The sequence below is a fragment of the Sylvia atricapilla genome, chromosome 3 (assembly GCF_009819655.1).
Source record: "Sylvia atricapilla isolate bSylAtr1 chromosome 3, bSylAtr1.pri, whole genome shotgun sequence".
Lineage (NCBI taxonomy): Eukaryota > Metazoa > Chordata > Aves > Passeriformes > Sylviidae > Sylvia > Sylvia atricapilla.
The window spans coordinates 51,336,857-51,353,290 of NC_089142.1; the positions used below are offsets into that span (position 1 = coordinate 51,336,857).

The following is a 16,434-nucleotide window of genomic DNA, read 5'->3' on the forward strand; positions in this document are numbered from 1 at the left end:
AATGAAACAATTCTGGTGTTAACAAGCACACAGAAAGATTCAATTTAACTCACACACAAGCAAAGAAATACAATCATTTCCAGAAGATTTGCATACTCTTGCTTCAAGACTGAAGCTGAAAGAATGCATATTTTCCTAACAAAGTTTGAGCTCGATATTTTAAAATTTAGAGATGTCAATTTTTAAAATTAAAAAGAATAATGAGATTTTTTTGCAATAATCTTGTAGTCAACATATTCAACGGGATCAGAAGTCTTCTATACTACTCATTTCTCAGCAAATCTTAGAAGACTATTTTAAAAGTAGGTCCACAATATATTTCTTTTGCCACCATATGATGTGTAAGATAGAATTTGTAACTAATCTATAGCTATAATTAATATTATTATACATTAATATAATTGATCTAATCTAAGTAATATGTTATATATCACATACAATCCATTGCTCTGGAAGTAGAGGAGGCAGGATTTCGAATTTAACTGTAAAGAGCCTTTATCAATACAAAATATTTCACAAATAGATACAGACTTGTGAAGTTTTGCCTTTTGTTTAAGTTTTAAATAGGGATTGAGACAATTTTTTAGTGTTAGATAAAATAGTAAACAATTCAAAAATGCCTGTTGAAGGAGGGGAAAGGAAGTAAATGGTTACTGAGGAGTTAAGTTCAGATATGAAACATACAATTAATACTGAAGAATTTAGTTGAAACTCCACAATTACTTTTAATCACAGTTTAAATTCAGATTATTCTATTTAGTGAATTATCCCTGAAAGGGTACTGAATCCCTGGTGGTTTCTAAACTCCCTCAAAAACCAGAGAGACCTACTGTGACCTTCACAAGGCAAGTATCTCTATTTCCTCCAAAATCTGTTTTAGGGTTCCATGAACTGATTTCCAAAGATACCCACTCCTTTCCATTGACTAGAAAGGAAGTCTGAATGATTAGCATGGATATGTCACCTTATTTTCATATTACTGAAATAAGATATGTGACATGGTTCCTACTAGTGGTGCTGTTTCAGATTTACATCTTTTTGTTATTGTACACTTTGGCTAAACACTTCAATTTGTAACTTTACATTCATAATTAATTCCTTGTCTATACAAGTATTCACCTTGGTAAATTGCTTACATTCCAGAACAGCACTAATTCCACAAAAATGCTTTGTTAGAATATTTTGTTTGTCAAAGTGTTTTATTATTTGGTACAATATAAGAGATATTTTTTGATCAGTAAAAGTTCCTCTTTTCTTGTGCTGGCATGTTCACTTCTATGAGAATAGTAACAGTTTTGTTTTGTTTTCAGAGGAAACATCAGAATTCCAGAACCTTCTAGAAAATGCTGAAATTTGGAAGAGTTAAAGTTGAACAAGGAAGAATTCAAACCAAATGGAAGGAATTTTATACTACTTTTCAAAGAAATCTTATTGTAGGACAACTCAATTGAATTTGATTGAAGAATTTTTGTTAGCTGTTGGAGATATCTGGAAGATTGCTTGGACTTCTGTACTAAAAATATGCAAATATCTTTAAAATAATTACTTAATAAATAGTTTCAGATATGTTGTAGGTATTAAATACTTCTAAAAAATCCCTATGCAATTTGAAGCAGCATATCAAGTGCTACAATACTGAACAATTAATTTCTTCACTTCTGAAGTTTCCCTGGTTCACAAACCTAATTCCAAATGATTTTAAAATTAAATTTTTAACCTTAAAGGTAATTAATAACTCACACTTAACACAGATTTTTTAAACCAGGCAATGACAAAGTTCTCAAATCCTGCAATTGACATTAGGTTTATTCTTGGTATTTAGAAGACAGAATGTAATTTTCATAAAGTGCCAAAGAACTTTTGAACAGAACTCCCCCTTTTTTTTTTAATCAGGAATCATAATGGGTACTTTAAAACTGATTTTTGGATACAAGAATTGAGTAATCACATTGTATGATTTGCTGTAGACTGTAGAGCAAATTTGGTTATGCCTAATAGTGTCTTTCATTCATTCCTGTGAAGTGCACAACAGAAAGTGACTAACTGATTATCTATGCAAATTATTTCAGTCATTATTCGAGTCTCAGTAAGCCTGCCAGAAATGTAGTTTCCTATCATTCTTTTTTGCTTGTCAAATGGTTAAATGTATCCTCAGAGTTGAACCTATGTTAAGGTGGCTTTTTTTTAATGAATCACAGCAAATTAGTTAGCAATTGTTGGATTTTCATCAATTATGTATTTTGACTACAGTGAATTGAATGCAATTAAGTTACAAATGATGGTAATTATCTGGTGCAAAGATTGATCTATGAGATATAAACTACTTCATTGACACTGACAAGGTACAGCTGATTAAGACAGAGAATTTCTGTTGTGTTAGATAAAATACAGAAGCGCAATACAAGCTTGAGGTAATAAAGAATATCTTATTTTTAGTAAAATATTCTGTTATAAATATAGAGACCTATATTTTCCTTTGAAAATATATTTGTAAGTTTCTTTCTATTCTGTGATCTTTTGAAAAGTAACATGTAAGATACTGAACTCAATATACACATAGTCTCCTATTATTGACATTCCAGTTCATCAACATAATTATCCTTAGGTCGTAGGTTTCTGTTTCATAGACTAACATTTTTATTAAGCTTATCGCTCTAAGCCATAAACAGGTTGACTTATAAACATATTAATTTTTGTTTTTATTTAGCACAAAATAAAAAAAATTGTTTTTATTAAAAAACATATTTTTATATTTTATCTAACATAAGCCATAAAAGTCTGGTTTGTATCATTGAATTATTTGTATAAAAATATTAATTGAATTTTAAATTATGTTATATATAAAAACTGTCTAAGAAAGTGCAGAGTCAGCTTTCTCAATAATTTCCATTTATAAGAACCAATTTTGTAAATATTAAGACTACAGCCTGTAGCTCTCTTTTCCTAATATCAACTAGATAATTATATTGAGGTCAAGTTCATAGAGGAAACCTCACCTGAAAGTGAACAAAGAGGCGGTTCTAACTAGAATTTACTTGCCAAAATTTAGAAAGAAATTCACAAACTCTTACAAAGTAATTGGGTAATTTAAGATCCAGTTGATACAGCCCCATATGTCAATAGGAGTGTACGTTCAGGATGGGCTTTAAGTGTAGTTTATATGACTTGATTTGGTATCAGCTGGAAGGTTTTGACTCAATAGTTCAGATCTTCATTAGGTGGTGTTTTATGAGGCACATATTACCTAAAATAATTCGAAGCATTATTTTTTTTCTCATTCTATGAGTTCAATTCTCTGACTCAGAACACAAGTCTTCAGATTAAAAACCTGTTAGATAATTGTACAACAGCATTTTTAAAGGATGTTTAAAGTGTAAAATTAGTACCTCAGCTTGCCACCATTTCCTGGGACTCTCCTATCTGGAGGCATCTCTTAGCTGTCAGATCTATTCCAAGCATGATGTGAAAATGAGGACTAGGCTGTCGCAATCCCCAGCCAGGCTGAGTTTGGGTTAGCTGAGAAGCAGTGCTGTCGTGGCCTGGTCTCTGCTCGTGCCCATGCTTTGTTACCACCCACACACATATTCAGAACACTGCAGGCAGAAGGACTTTACCAGGTGGGAAACAGGGATCATCACAATGTTGTGAATAGGTGGCTATACCTGATGGCAACAGGATGAACCCCAGAAAAGTCAATAAAAAAAAAATGAAAAAACACCATTAGCAGTAATGAATGTTCTCAGCTGTCTCGTGGCTAAAAGAAGCACTGAAGGAGTGAAGTGAGGAGTTGTTTAATCTCTGAGAGGCTGCTGTTATGTGTCAGAAATTTGAGTTCATTAAAAAGAGAAACGATATGCTGCAGGTATGAGATAATACGGTGTGAATCATAGCAAGGTACACATGTGATCAAACAAAGCACAGTATTTTCACAAGTTGCAAACAAATTCTATTGCTGAAAAGAATATATTACATGTAGGTGATGCTAGTTGAGTTATTTCAATTTCTTCAAAAGCAAGTAACCAAAGAATTGCATCATTGCAATTGTTACTGAAATGAATTACTGGTTTGATTTGTTTGTTTAAAATTAGAAATTTCACAGATATCATTATGCACTGTAAATTCGTTTTGTTTTGTATCCTATGAAGCATATTTAAACATGAATTCTCCTCTTAGATCCTTCCCTATACATTGAAACTGTTTCTGGAATTTCATATTTTCAACTATGTAACTCCACAAAGTTTGATCTATCAAAATGTATCCTCTTTTATGCACTGGATCTTTTGGGATGAAAGCAGCACTTTCAATACTGCAATAGTTCATAGACTGTCTCTCTTTTCACCATAAACTCGTTTGCTAGGGGTTTATAACTCAGCTATGAAATCTGCTGCAGACTGAAACATAAGAAACCAGATGTCATCTGAGCAGCCCTTCTTTAAACTGGAATTAGGCTTAAATCCCTTTAATGGATTTTATCATGGAAGAGAGGAAAAAATGTTTTGTAGGCTTTAGGTGCATTAATTGAAGTCTCATAATTCAATTAAGAACTTCATTAAGAACTTTGAAGTAGATAGGCTGTTCAATCATGCTTTGAATTGACATTTATAAATACAGAAAAATGTATTGTGGAAGACTATAGCGCTGTTTTGATAAATTTTAGAGTAGGAGGTTTGTCTTGAGCTTTGCATGTTTGAAAAAAGAATTAATTTATTAATTCCATTAAATTTGCTGGTGGTTTAAACTAATCCAGAAGTTCATTCTTTTTCCTGACTAAATGCAAACGTATTTTCAATTTTAACACTGGTGGATATACAGTCATAAAATACAAGAGCAAAAATACATGCACTCTATTTTTGCAGTTCTTAAAACTTTCAGATGAACATTAGCCCAACAAGGTGACTACAGTGAGATGATATTACAGGGGAAAAATGTATGTGTATATTCTCTATAATTATTACATACTCCACAAGGCCAGACAAAATCTATCTGTGACTGCAAGACAATAATAAAAATGACCACAAGTTCAGGCAGGGAAATGGTGACTTCAGACTGTGGTATTCAGAAGCTATTATGGGAAGCCTCACAATATTTGGCCAGATTTTTTGCATTAACTTAGAAAGATTAAATACTATAATTAAAAAAAGCATCTGACTGGATGGGAGCTGCATGGTCTGTTAACTCCCTATTCCTAAAGGCATTACCTACATAAAGATCTGTCTTTCCTACAGGTCTCTAAAAGGCCTCTTCATGTGAACAAAACAAATTAGTCCCAACAAAGAATGTATTCATGTTGGTTTTTATTCATGCAAGCAACATAACATGCTCATTCTGCTAAGTGTGTCTCTGTCTGTTTTCTATATTTTCATCTATATTATTTTGTAGGTAATTTTGGGTTTCATAGATTTGGTGAGGTTTCATTAGGTTCAATTTAGTCTGGCCTTCAGGTGACTGGCTAAATCACTGTCAATTTACTCTGAATATTGAACACTGGATCTGAAATTAGGGGGCCGTAATTAGCTGTAATTGGTCACAGAGATGGCAGGGAATTTTGAATGCTCTATTAGCCCATTAGCAAATATGGATTCCTGGGCAATTCATCTTAAGGACTAAAATAATCTTAAATTGTTGAGTTGCATTTACCAATTAAAATGTATAATCCAGTTATGTGTACAAAAAATGCATGAAATACATTCATAGATTATGAAGCCAGTTAAAAAGGTGTTTTCTCACACAAAGTATGGAAGTAATGAACTGTTGCAAAGCACATACAAAACCAAAATTAATTTTTTTTCTTCATTTCTGAAAAATATTGAAAATATAAGAGATCCTTTAATATGGTCTATTACTTATTCCATATTTGTACACACTGTGTACTGCATGAGATTTGTAGTTTCTTCTCTCAAGCTTTTGTAATGCATGTCACCTTCATACCACATTAGAAATATTTCAGTCATGCTCATAGTTGTACAATACAGCATGCCAGGAATGAAAGCTTTCATTTGATTCCTCAAAGGAATGAGCATAATACACTAAAGCACAACACTGTAAAATTTAATTTCCTTTCTCTGGGTAGATAGAACAGGGGTGAAACTTTCAGTACAGATCTAATTCTTGTTTCATACTTTCCCTGAAATCCACTGCTAAAGCTAAAGCTGATTTACAAATTCTGTCCCTGTCCTAACTTCTGAACAAACTGACACATAACCACCCAGGAAGTGGAGCTTTACACGTGCAACCTGTGACACGGGGTCTCCCTGTAAAGATATATTTTATATCATAATCAGCACTTCCTGAATAATACAGACTGCTATAGAATTTGTGTAAAATAACGCAAAACTATCTTAAATATTTCTCTGTGTGGAGCTTGAATTTGTGTAATCTAACTTCACTTACCTAAACCCTAAGTGTTAACCTCTCAGCCAGCCTCACTCAGTTCTATAAGCTACTTTACATTTGTAAAATGTATGCCGAATAAAGAAGGACAGCAAAAAAGTAATTTGCCACATCTGCTTCAGGATGAAACTAAACATCTCTTTTTCATATCATTCCAGGACAAATTTTGTCTTATATAAATTTTCAGAATTTCACAAACTTGATACTTTACTTCTAAAAGAATGTGAAACCACAGCAATCAAGAAGCAAAACTTAAGGGTTGGCATTCTAATCACAGAGGGTCGTGTGTGAAGTTCATACTGATAAATTGAAAGAATATATAAGAGATAAAACACATATACTGATAATTTATGTCTTTTGGAATTATATGCTTTTCAGATAATGAGAGTAAAATTGTTAATAATTGAGAGAAAAGAATGTTCAGGTTCAAGTATAGAGTACCTCCTGCTCAGCTCATGGGTAGTGTTTTTCCTGAGCTCCACGAATCTCTGTGTACTCTAGATAACCCATCATCTAGGGCATTGCACTTCCTGTATTTTCCTGACATTAACAGCTCTGTAGCATAATCAGGGGAAAAAAATAAAACACGTCTGTTCCTCAGCCACACAGTTCCCTGACTGGTTTACTGGTCAGCCTGCTCCTGCTTTCTGCTGCACTCACTCCTGTGCAGTGCAGTCACTGCTACAGCTCTGCTACGGAGACGGTCATTTCTGGCACAGAAACGTAGCAAAAGTCCCTGTGGGAGCCCATAGATCAGAATCCTCTGCCAACTTTGTAATTGCCCTTCAAAAATCTGCAGGCTGCTCCTTAGTCACCCTTCTGTCTCTTCTAGGCTGAGTTCAGCTCTCTCCGCCTGCCTCATTCATATGCTATGCATACTTTCTGAACTTGAACTTCATGGAAGTTCAGGTAGAGAAATGGGAAAGAAATTGAATGCAATGGCTTATGAAAGGCAAGTGTTCTTTGAGGAAAAAACACTGAATTTTCTGTGTTTTATGGATTTAAAAAGCACACAGTTGAATGTAATTTCTTTGGCATCTTTCATTTGCATTTGAAAACTAGGAAATTAATTTTAATCATGCCTGTAAAACTAGAATTACAGTCCTGAATATAACTATTCACTCCTTTTACATAGGTCCGTTTTTTCAAAGAACAATATCAAATCCAAGACAAAAAAATTGCAGGGTTTTCGATTTAAGGAGCCACTTAGAAATATGCTCCAAAATCTACTTTCTATATGAAAAGGAGGCACTACTTTCACTGTAGGCAAATTGTCCAAAAGTGAAAATCATTCTTGTATTGATAATGTCAGCTATGTGATTCTGTGTAAAATCTTCAGATATTTCCATGAAATTTTTACAAATCACTGCGTTTAACTCAAAATAAAATCAGCAAGAAATTAGGAGTGTAAACCCAAAGGCTGTGATAACAGCTATGCAACTATTCTTATATGTATGTAAGTACAGAAATCCTGGTCTAAAGAAGCACAGGAGTTCCTTCTCTTAATGTTTGAACATCAAGACCTGATTTGAATGGTGGTTTAATTAATCACTTACGAACAGAAATATTGCAGGAAAGGAAAAGAAACAAACTCATGAACTCAAAATACTAAAGTATTATCTCCCAGACACCTTCATAAAATAAAAACTCACCCTGCAGATTAAATTTTATATTCTTTTATTTCTACATCCTGGTCTGAAAATGGTGGTTTCCATCAACACTTGTGAGATTTAATCTCATTTAACCAATACCACGTGAACAGAATTCCATCTGCTTAGAAAGTTTCCTTCAGACTCTGGTACAAATACAGATTCTTATTGCTTAGCATTACCCTGACTTGTTTATTGAGCATGTGTGACCTGATAGCCCATTCAGAAATTTCTGAGTGTAAGTGTTTAATCTGAGTTAAGCCCAGGGTTTTGATTGTTCATTGAAAACATATTAAGAACTTGATTGACTGTTTCACTGATTGACTGATTAATATTTAATATGGAAAAAATAAAGCAGAATATGATAGTTTCCCTTTCTTAGTTTGTCTCTCTGTTGTAGCATCAAGTGTTTGGTGTTAAAAATAAAATCTGGTGCTCATTTTCGAAGGATCTCTCAAAAATAACTTCATGTTTTCCTGGTACTCCAGAAATGTCCTTCTGAAAATAAAGACAGGTGAGAAAAAATTTAAGAAAGTTCTGTGGTTTTCTCCACCTTTCAAGGTCTGTGACTTCTATTGATCCAGGATTTGTTGGTTTCTTTCAAGATCTATACATGTTTCAAAAGTTTCTAAGTAAATCTTGAAGTCAATATTGATATATAGCAGGATAAAAAAAAAAAAATCTGTGAATTTATCAGTAAACTAATAAAGTCCAGGAAATTTATTCCAAAACATCAACTCAATTTCTTTTGAATTAAAAGGCTGAAGTCCAAATTTCAATTCCTAGTTAATTGACAGGGGTGATAACCTTAGAGATGAAGTTCTTATTTGAGGAAGACAAGGACCATAATAATACAAGTTTCTTATAGTTAATGGCTGTTCACCTCACAAAGGTTTTACTACTGAAGGCTTGCTGAACACTACATAACCTTTATAAAAACAGGTTGTTCATTTATTTTCCACTATATATCACTGCCAGATAAAAGGCATAAACATTCTATTTCTTTCCATTTGTCACTCTTTTCTTCTGTTCCTCAATTAGAACCACAATACTTGTAGCATCCACTTCATTTTAATCTTTGCCTGCAGTAATCAATATGTACCCTAAAGCTTGATCTTACTCATTTATATAGCCAAGTCTTAAAACTAGGCTAGAGTTATTGCCTTATTGAAGACAAGGGTGTATATTAGCTAATATGAATCTGGTTCTCTGTACTTGTGTTTTTTGTAGATCAATTTTAGGGTTAGTATGTTCTTCTACATTTTTCTGATCATTGAACTGGGTAAGCAGATATCAGAATACTCAAGGCAACTATTACAGGCAATATTTCTGAAAATATTAATTAATAATAATTTCATTTTTCTAGAAAAAATATTTATATAGAAACTGGAAAACAGAAATCTGATCTTACATGCTTATATACATTTTACATCAATATATTCATTTTTCAAGATGAGACCAGGCTGCAAAATGGAGAGGCTTAAATTATAAAGGTGTATAAGGTGTAAACTAATGTGTTCTGACATTTTTCACAATATCTTCTCTCTTGATAAACTCAGCAGAGACACTGTGCTGTCCCCAAGGAGGTGAGACACAGGCATATTTACGTAATAGGCACTGCTTAATAAATTTTAAAATTTGAATATACAAGGTGTCAAATAGAATAAGGGAAGTTTTACCTGCTAAGTCTTTGTAGTCCACCAAGTCAAACATTACAATAGCTACTGCTGACCAGGTAACAATCAGAGCAACCACAAGGAGCCATGCTGCTGGTGAGCTGAATGTTGTCACGAGGTCTTCTGTCACTGATTTCTTGCCCACTTTCATGGATGATGAAGGAACAGATCCGTTCTTACCATCTATTATTGTCGTGGTTGTAGACATGTGTCCTATGCAAACAGACAAAACAGAGGAAAACAATGTAACAACTTGGAGCCTTAAAGCCAAGAATATGAATGCTGTGTTGAAATTGTTTTGTCATCAGAGTGTTTAAAATAAATATATTACTAAATAAAGGTTCTTGCACTTTCTGGAAGAAATAGTCACAATCAGCCTTTTTTATTATAATATGACATTTTTTAGTCTGCCACAAATAGCTACAGGCCTAGGAGAGTGATTGATGAAAGCATAAAATATTATTACCCTCCAAAGGATTGTCTTGTTACGGGCTGTAGGCCAGATTCTCAGGTGATGTGATTAAGTGAACTTCCATTGACTTTAATGGAGCTAATGCATCTATGTCACTTGAGGTTTGCCTGGAATGCAGCTGTGAAGGACATGTATCAGTAGCAATAAATATATATATATATATATATACTTCATTTCATCTAACAGAAACAAAAATGATTTTCATATCTGGGATCCTTAAAAGCTGTGAATAAGATTGTATCTGATTTTTAAGTACTTTTGTTTGTGAAATTTTTCACTTAATGAAATAATCTCCTAAGAAACAAGAGTTACAATTCCAAAGCAGACTTGATTCCAGGAAGTATAGGTTTGGTAATAAAAAGCTGGTAGGAAGCTGAATGCTACTTAGCAAAGTGACCAGCTGACACATTAACTATGTAATGGACAGTAAGAGTAGTGATTTAGTCTACTTCTTCCTGAGGTATTAAAAACGCTAATTCCGGACCCAAGATAAAACTTATTTGAAAGCTCTCAACTTAATCTGTTTCATAAAACACATTTTAATAACCTAAACAATCTAGGGAGGTTTTTTCCCCCTCCCATTATACACAATAACAATTGTAAAAGTATTCCTAACACACAGTTCAAACTAGTAGAAGACCATGGTATCTCCCCTTAGTTTGCAGTATCTTCTTGTATGCTACAGTTAAAACCTTCAAAGATATATTACACACGTTTTTGGTCTGATGGTTGACACCAAATTGCATAAATTAATTCAAGAAATCAGGTGACAGCTGGTTTGCCCAGATCTTTGCTTTTCTTTGTCATCTGTCACAGTTGATACAAGCTACAAAACTGATATTTTCTGTGTGACAGAGTTGCTCTATATGAAAGTAAGCAGATTCAATTTTACTTTTGACATGAAAAATGCCAAATAGGCACTGAGAAACTTTTGCTGGTGTTAAGGTACAGGTTATTGGAGACTTTCCAACATTTACCATCACAACCTATATTTAGAGTCTCTTTGAGAATCACAACGTTTATATTCTTAAAGAAATAAATGAAGAAAGGATAAAATCATAATATTACCCATATATGCATACATTATCCCTTCCTATTTTACCCAAAGGAATCTTCAAATCCTTATGTTAACGAATACTGCTTTTATACCTTTCCTGTAGAATGTTATAACAATATACTAAAGTGATACTGAAATGCCCCTTTATGTATCTGGAAAAAAAAAAAAAAAAAACACATATAAAATTGGGAAGGACAATTTTGGTGGAAGAGAGTCCCTAATTCTTAATCTGTCATACCTGTTGAATTTTTGAATTCATACCCTAATGTGTCCTAGAATTCCTTTTTAAATTTTATTTTATTATGTAATGCATTGTACTAATGAGTAGTTTCCTTAGTTCTGCCTTTTCATTTTGCTTCTGCACAAACAACTTGGTGCTGATCAGTGCCTTGCTACAGGCCCTGAAAAACTGCTCTGCTACCCAGCAGAGTTGTAAAAGCAAAACAAGATTGGCATATTACATGTTTTTTGTTACTTATTTGAAATTTATTTTGATTTATAGAATACTTTTTCTGGTTATAAATAATGTCTGTCCCCTAGGATATAATATATATAATTTTTCAAAAAAATTATAAAACCATCACTGCTTCCATTTCTCCAAACAAAGATTTTAGATCAAACAATTCACAGCAGGAGGATAAATCTGCTAAGTGACAACTAATAATAAAGATCAGCTTCTTAAGTCAAATTCAAAATCAATAGCATTTTGTTATCCTACTGCATACAAGATGCAAGTAATTTGTGCATGTAACAGGTCATAAATGACACATTATGCATTTTTTCCCCTTGGAGATATCAGTCAGAGTTTATGGTGTGTAAGAGAGAATAGGAAGGTACTGTCTCATCTTGATAAATCTGATTAGTACCACAGCATGTCTTCAAGGACATCCTAGTGGCAGATATTTGAAGTTATAATACAAACAATTAAAACTCTTTGTGTGTATACAGATATAGACTTACAATTACCAGTCAAAGGACCGTTCCTCTATGTCTGTTGCTATGTAAACATATTTTCTTACTATTTATTATACCTAACTTTTAAAACTCAGACTACTCTGTGCCTTCTTTGGTGAAGAAAACAGTAACTGATGATTTATCAATCAGAACAATGCTACAGAGACAGAGCTCAAGTATGTTAGAAGGTTATCTATGACAAGCTTTTGGCTGTTGATGTAGTCAAGCAGATTTCCCCTTAAAAACTCAGGATGTTATACAATAAAATCGCTGTCGTTGCATTCATTAAAGTGTGAGTGAACAGCTATTGATTCAAATTTGACTGGACGTCAAGCTAGGAAAATACTATTATACTGCTGGATGTTCTTGATACAGGTGCATGCAGTGTGACTCAGGGGCTGATACCCAGTATCATTTTAAATTCTTTACATAATCAAAGACATCCCCACAGGACTCACAAGCAAAATCTACAGGACCCTAACTTTGGAGCTGCCAGAAAAAAAAGACCAGACAGGTTGTCCTAAAGCAAATAGAAATTATATTTTTATGTCTCTAGATACCTATATAAACAAAATTGGCTGGAGGATTTTATCTGATGACTCCTGAGAGGAACATACTTTCTTGCTACGTAAAAACTTGTAGGTTGGATTGTATATTGATACCATCACAATGGTATACAATGACTCCAAAATGAAGAGGCAATAAAGCCGAGATGATCTCCCTCTCTAGCAGCATTTTGTTATTGTAGTACCCAAGGTGTTATCCTCATGCTTTGCTCTGCCTGTTTCCTGCTTTCAGGTGTCTAGGTGCTCTATTCATTTTTGTCCGCCTCCTACCAATGCTAACTTTCCCTGCAAACCTTCAGTGATGATATTTACAGAGCTAGGCAACAGAAAAAGGGGATGTATATACAATATTTCCATCAGTTCAGCCAACAGTGATTCTCCTTTTTCACAGAGAAGTGTCAAAGCTCGGCAGAACTCCTACCCAAGAGGTCAGTGAGGGTTCAGGTGCCCAGTGGGGGACTGAGAAAGACAGGCTTTTTTTGTTGCTCTGAAATCATGTGGTGGAGCTTATCGAGTTCTGCATTTACAATTAGCAGAGGTCATTCAGCAGCAGGTTAAAATCAGATTGCTGAACTTTTCTAGGTATCCTTCCCATCCATATAATAAACTTTTTCTCTCTCAAGACAAATTTTTGTGTCCATATTACAGCCAGCCTGAATTCCTGTCAGTTTATTTTCAATGAGCACTGGAGTGGATCAGGAGATTCATGAGCAGATCAGTTGTCCCTGCTTTGGAGAGAGGTAACATCCATCACAGGAGTGGAGGGTGCAGCTGAAGGCTGCTACAATTTCAGCCATCCAATTTTAATCCACTGCCACATGTCTGCTAGAGCCTCTTGGCATTTTGGGTTGTGATTGCTATTGATTTTCAATGAGGATGGGAACTTAAAAAAGTTATATATACATTTCTATAAAAAGATTACTCCAGGGATATACACCTCTGACTGCACATCACAATTTCTCATGCACACAGGACTACCCCATCAGGTCACAAATGTCACCTTTACATCAACAGATTGATTTGCTAAATTCCAAACAACTAAAAACTCTGAGATTCTTACTATTCCTCTGGTTTCAGAGTTGTCACTTAGAATACAATCTGAAGACCCATAAGGTCCGTAAGTAGAAATAAACCTTGACAATTGGTGACAATTTTGAGGAGAATATCGTGTGACTTTCAGAGTCCAGAGCAAGATTGTAGACCTGGCAACTTTGGTAAAATATTTGGGTTTTTTGGGCTGAGGCATTATAGTCTCATAATAAGCATAGGAATCCCTGATTAAGAATGGGTACTTTACAGTTCAACTGCTATACCTTCTACTACTCCAGTAGAAAAATGAAACAAAACAAAACTAAGCCACCAAAATTAATAAACCTATTCCACTCAGACTCATTCAGGTGTAAAAGAGTAATTTTCTGTATTTATATCACGTCATAACTATTTAATGTAAAACAATCTTATTCTGCCAATACAACAACAACAACAAAAAAAGTAAAATCAATGTGCAAAGTTTTTTTAAGGCTAGGCATATTAAAAGCAGAGGGCTAGCCACAATACTGAAAAAAGAGGTTGTTCACTTCTAAATAATAATATTGTTGCTAGGGCAATGCAGTTGGGATGTGAGAAACCTCAGTGCAGTCTTCTCTAAATGAGAGAGCTGGTAGAATTTTGACATTAATGGCTCCTGTTTGACCTATTCCACTTCACTTGGAATATTTAAATACTAATTAAGGAAGCAGGAAAGAGAAGAAATGGCTGTATAAATCGGCACTGTATGTTAAGCAGCAGCTGAAGCCTTGGGCTTTAACCTGGTGACCTTATCAATCCAACAGTGTTGTGATCAGGCAGGCAGGAGTCTCAGCCTACAGTAAGTAGTGTACTGCAGGGAGAAGAGGACAAGGGATTAGAACCCTTCAGTGAAGAATTGGGCAATGGATATAAGATAATTTGCTGCATTTTTTTCAACCTTGGCACATCACCCTTAAGTGAGTCCGCAAACCTACAGGGATCACAAAATTCACCCTTTCCGTACGTGGGGAAAATGATTTCTACCATAAGAAAGGATTACACCTACACGTGTTGTTCAGCTGATACTTATGGCTGACACACATCCTCCTGTGTCAATTTCTCTGCTAGGGTTTCTTCTTCCTTGGCTTATTTGAATACAAAGGAAAAGACAGAATTCTGTGGTTGATAATTAGGACCTTACAGTAAAATATTAGTAATGATATTTTCTTTCCTAAAGGAGCCTAACAATTTTTTTATGCTTTCTGTCTTGTTTATATATTTATGTGAAAACAAAATGATGAGTAGAGAGAAGAGAGGCCCTCAGGATCCACTGTATACAGTGAACAGAGAGCCTCGATCATCTTATCTGGGGGGCCAAAAATGCAGATACTGGACAACAATCAACAGAGTGCAGAATATTTCAGAGGAGAAAGTGCAAGAGCACTGCAGCTGGTCAAAACCTTTTGATCCCTCCAAATACTAAAGAATGCAAATGAAGCGGATTTAGAGCCATTTTCTGTGGAAGATCTGTAGCCCTGGCAAACTTCAACAGGTTAGAAACTCAGCTAGATTCACTAACATGGATCGTGATTTCTATTGGACATACATGGAAACAGAGAGGCAAGACTTTTTCTAACACAGAGGAAATAGAAACAGGGAAAGACAACTTAAATAGGAAAATTCAGTTTATCTTTGAAAGCTCCTCTCTCTCATTGTTATCTGCAATAGACTGTGAGTAGGACAAGGATCCACAGTGCAGCCCAAAAATGGGTGATGGGCAACTAGTGTAGGTCTCCTGAGTATGGACAAGATCCTACAAGCTTTTGAGCAGAAATGTGAAAATTTTAAGAAAAGCTAGTTTATTTAGAGATGAAGCAGAAATCTTCTCTTGAGATTACTTAAATTCAGCAATTTCTTCTCTTTTGTGTTGAATTATATCCCTGTACATATGAACGAATGCCACGGGAATACCTAAACGGAAAAATAAATAAATGGAGTTTCACGACTGATACCAGAATTTACACACTTTTAAATTCATCACATAATGTACTGAAGTGTTGCTTTACTGTTTATATAATTCAAGTGCAAAGAGAAAAACCTCTCAATGCATGTCATGTGCACATTCACAACTTCTCAGATTTAAGGTAGTCTTTCTTGCAGACTAGAGGCTTCGAAAACTGTGTCTGGGACTGTATATGAGAGAGTATATGCAGACTGATTAGTGACTGATAGTCAAAAAATGTAATAGTCTTTATGAAATATGGAAAATGGGGCTGGAGATTATGCAGCGACCAATTCTACGTGACAAAAGAAATAGAATAGAGATTATGGAATACGGAGAAGATAGTGTATGAAAATTAGCTGAATGATTGGATTCAGAAAAGTCACTTATAATTATTATGGCAGTTGGTGCTGTGTACATTTTTAATTTCCTCTTCTGTTATTGTATCTGTATTTGTTTTATTTTTGATCAATACAGAACATCTGATAATTTAAAGAAGTAGATAGAATTAATCTTTCTATTCATTATCCAAGAAATTATGTACACCAATCTTTTCATTTCATCGATTTAAATAAGCAGCTTTTAGAAGAAAAGATACATTCTATCAAGACATTTTATTATCAAGTACAAAGAAATTCTGTACTTCATACAGTCTCAGTA

General features: G+C 34.3%; 1 protein-coding gene across 1 annotated transcript in view; it reads right to left on the reverse strand.

Annotated features, from left to right (window-relative positions):
* Positions 1-16,434, reverse strand: part of TRDN (triadin) — a gene marked incomplete at its 5' end in the record, with an annotated part of 223,267 nt that overhangs the window by 175,598 nt on the left and 31,235 nt on the right. The window contains 2 exon segments of the mRNA XM_066315329.1: positions 3,615-3,662; positions 9,719-9,928. Coding sequence (XP_066171426.1) covers positions 3,615-3,662; positions 9,719-9,928 — 258 coding nt within the window.